Source organism: Panthera onca, chromosome B3, assembly GCF_046562875.1.
Source record: "Panthera onca isolate mPanOnc1 chromosome B3, mPanOnc1 haplotype 2, whole genome shotgun sequence".
NCBI lineage: Eukaryota > Metazoa > Chordata > Mammalia > Carnivora > Felidae > Panthera > Panthera onca.
This window is the reverse complement of record NC_138344.1, coordinates 15,338,536-15,342,188: the sequence shown is the minus strand read 5'-3', so window position 1 is coordinate 15,342,188 and position 3,653 is coordinate 15,338,536. Positions and strand designations below refer to the sequence as shown.

Below are 3,653 nucleotides of genomic sequence, written 5' to 3'. Positions count from 1 at the left end.
CAACACAGGGCTCGAACTCATGTACCTGTGAGATGATGACCTGAGCTGAAGTTGGACACTTAACTGACCAAGCCCCCCAGAGCACCCCAATTAAAAAAAAATTATTTACTTTTTGAGAGAGAGAGAGAGACATATAGACAGAGAGACAGAGCATAAGCAGGAAAGGGGCAGAGAAGGAGACAAAGAATCCAAAGCAGGCTCCAGGCTCAAACTGTCAGCACAGGGCCCGGCGTGGGGCTCGAACTCACAGACTGAGAGATCGTGACCTGAGCCGAAGTCAGACACTTAACCCAGTCACCCAAGTGTCCCAAGATTCTAGCTTTTAAAGCCATAACTAGAAACCCAGCCTAGTTATGATCTCTTCACCAAATGGAGTAGTATAGCAAGAGCGTGCATAGAGAAAGCGGGTTGATAAATATTTTAAATCCCAGTTGTGTTTCCGCTGCAATTCCTAGAGCCTTACCTCGGCAGCCAAAAATTCCTGTTTGATCAGAGTCTGATGGGATGGACCTTCTTCTGGTGATTTAGCAAAAACTGTTACTCGCAGTAAGCACATTGCTTCAGGATCTATACAATAGACCCTGAATCTGAAATCTATGAAGTGCCTTCAAGATCAGCCTCGTACGTCACTGAGTTTCAACAACGCCACACCAGTAGGCAAACTGGGTCCCTCAACCCTGACCTAAATGCACCACGTCTGTCCTACTCTCTCCTCGCCCTGTCCATCTTTCTCCTGAGCACATCAGATTACCTCAAGCTCAAGCTCTCTTCTGCCTCTCTCACCTCTAATTTCAGAGAAGACATTTAACACTTGTAGATGCCATTTTGAAATAATTTTATTCAAAAAAAGGATGTGCTGGGCACGCATACCAAGCACTAAACTAATCTCCAGGGATCCAGAAATGCATGAGAAACAGTGTCTTGCCCTCTAGGAGCACACGAGGAAGAGGTATCGAGACAACGAAGAGAATGCAGCCTTAGCCTGGGATTGAAAAGCAGGTCAATATGGAATGGGGTCGGCCATGAGCACGCATCATGGCATCACACACCAAGAGTCTGGTGAAGGAGGGGCTCTCTTGGGACTAGCTCAAAAGTGGGTGAAGAGGCTGTGTGACTTCTGCAGGACTGAAACCTCCTCCAGGAGACCAGGTGATGGCGTCTGACCTGGAAGCTTCTTGTCGTTTCCAACTGAGGCCTGGGTGACAAAAGGGAAAGGAAATGGGCACTGGTGGGCCATACCGTTAGCCTCCTTTGTGGTGACCAATGGGGGAAACTTTGGTGTCAGGTCGGAGATTCCTGACACTCAGGGACAGTAGCAGGGGTGAAGCAAGGTGTTTGCCTTCAGAGTCTGTGGGCTATGCACCTGTGGGGTATTGGATGGTGCCTCCCCTTTGAGTTTTTTTGCCTCCTTCCTTGAGCTGGGGTCCAATCTTTCTCTGTGGACAAAAGAAAGAGAGGGTGATAAGAATCGAAAAAGTACACAAAGACGCCTGGATGTTGGAGGGGGAAAACATACGTTGGTGGGGCAGTACTTTCTAAACCTTGTGATTTCACATCACACGTGGAAAAGATTACGGGAAGGGCACATTTGGGTACAAGAGATGCTTGGCCAAGGCCCACCCTGCTGTCCTGGGGACAACATACATCTTCCCACACCTGTGACCCATACTGATTGAAAAGCCGTGGAGAGATTGGCTTCCACCAAAAGGGTCGAAGAAACAGGGGCAATGGTATCCAGAGGCAGAAATAGAAACAGAAGTTAAGGAGACCACCGAGGACAAGTGGGGGGGCCAGGGCAAGCTTCCAGAAGGCAGAGGCTGGAGAGATGGAGAAGGTCAAGCAGGAAAGAGCCTACCATACCCTGTGGCCTCATCCAAAAAGTCCCTTCTGGTTTTCAGGTCCTAAAAGCAGCAGGGAAAGGGAGGAATGAGTGAATCCGTTCCTCTGTCCCCACTCTGTCCAGGCCCCGCTCTGGACTTCCTAACCAGTGATGGCCTCTGTCCCGCCCACCGCCCCACACCGAAGCCTTCCAGATTCAGGAAATGAAGAGGAAAGAGAGGAAAGAAGCTCAGGGTTGGATGTGGGGGTGCTGCCCCAGCTCCGCCACCTACCTTCCTTCGTCCGCACGTAACGCTGGACCCCGGAGGCCTCTTCGGCCCTCCCTGGAAGGCCTCCGGCTGCAGGGACATGTCATGGCTTCTGGTAACTGTTTCTTGGAGGGTCTGTGGGGGAGAGAACAGGGGCCATCAGGAGATCCCTCCAGGATCAGGAACCTGCCTGGATCCCGAGCCCTGCGGGCCGTCCTCTGGCACCGGGACTCCCACCATCTGAAAAGGCTATTTGCCAGCCTGGGGAGACGCCACCTGGGGGCTGGGGTCCCTCCAAGCCCATTTAGCAAATCTGGGCTGTGTTTCAGATGCTTCCTCCCGCCCTTCCGGCCTGCTCAGTGCACCGGGCGTGGCCTTTGGCCTTCACCACCCGCTTCCGGCTTTACCCCAGAGGAGGTCCTGACAACTCGCAGTAAAGGACAAACAGCTGGCAGCGTGACATGCGTCTTCGCTACAAGGAAATGGTAGTTCGAGAGAGGCCGGCCCTTCACCCAGGGAAGGAACCTTTCGTGGTGGGCCGGCGTGTATTTGAGAGAGGGGAGGAAGCGCCTGGAAGGAGAGGAGAGTTTCTTGGCAAAGGCGGGAGCCTTCCGAGCCCCCTGAAATCCCGGCCAAGGCAACTCCTCATGCCCCCCTTTCCATGATCCCCTCCATCTGTCACGGGGAGCCATCAAGTCCGTGAGTTTCAGACGCGGCTGCCTGGCCTCCGACCGCTGGGGGCAGAGCAGCCCGGCCTGAGCGGGAGGTCTGGGTTGAGCCGTTTAGAAGCCCCTGCTTCCGGAGCGTTCTGCACCCAGGAACTGCACGGGAGACGGGGATGTTCCGCAGGCCAACTGCCAAAGCACATTCAGAGCCTTGCACGGCCGCCCTGGAAACCCCAACCACAGCCAACTGCCACTGGAGGGTGGGGGAGGGGCCGGAAGCCCGAGAGGCCACTGGTCCCCTCCACCGTCTCACTCACTGTCCTTGCCCTCCTGAGGGGAGCAGAGGCTCTTTGACCTGAAGGGAGGGACCTCACGGTTCCCACCTTTCCTGGGGGGGGGGGGGGGGGGACCAGGGTTCAGAGAGACCCCTGGGTAGCTGGGGAACCAGCAAAAACCCACCTTCTCAATTATTACGTCCTTAAAAATACCGCACCTATACACGTGTATATACGGCTAAAGAGAAACGCTGTACAGGGTGGCCGTCATCTACCAGAAACGGGTTTCTGGCACTCGGAGGTGCCCCTGGCCCACTGAGATGCCCCTCAGCTGAACAATGAGCTCGGGCCTTGGACCTAAAGAAGCTTAAAGGAAGCAGGCCTGGGGCATTAAGGCCATCTGGGCTGTGTCGACCAAGTCCTCCTCCCCACCCTCCACTGACCCCACCACCCCCGACCCGCCTGAGCCCCAGTCCTTGTGAAAGAGAGCCTTCGAGAGATGAATAACCCCGGAGGAGGGGAAAAGTCTCGAAGGCGAAGGGTCCAGGGTGGATGGAGGCACAGAAAGTCAGAGCTAAAACGGGAACCCATGGCGAGAGGGGTCAGGGACTCTAAGAGGGAGGGGA

At 54.7% G+C, this 3,653-nt stretch overlaps 1 protein-coding gene across 3 annotated transcripts; it reads right to left on the bottom strand.

Moving 5' to 3' along the window:
- Positions 1 to 818: 818 nt before the first annotated feature.
- Positions 819 to 3,137, bottom strand: LOC132668753 (uncharacterized). Of its 3 annotated transcripts, none has more exons than XM_060617754.3 (5): positions 2,495 to 3,137; positions 2,112 to 2,222; positions 1,856 to 1,901; positions 1,364 to 1,436; positions 819 to 1,195 (listed from the first exon to the last, which is right to left on the bottom strand). In XM_060617754.3, the coding sequence occupies exons 1-5, from the start codon at positions 2,777 to 2,779 to the stop codon at positions 1,042 to 1,044; spliced, it is 669 nt and encodes a 222-aa protein (XP_060473737.1). In that variant the 5' UTR covers positions 2,780 to 3,137; the 3' UTR covers positions 819 to 1,041. The 3 variants fall into 3 exon arrangements, with proteins under 3 accessions (XP_060473737.1, XP_060473738.1, XP_060473739.1); XM_060617755.3 differs by having other exon boundaries at positions 1,861 to 1,901; XM_060617756.3 differs by lacking the exon at positions 1,856 to 1,901 and having other exon boundaries at positions 2,495 to 3,133.
- Positions 3,138 to 3,653: the final 516 nt, after the last annotated feature.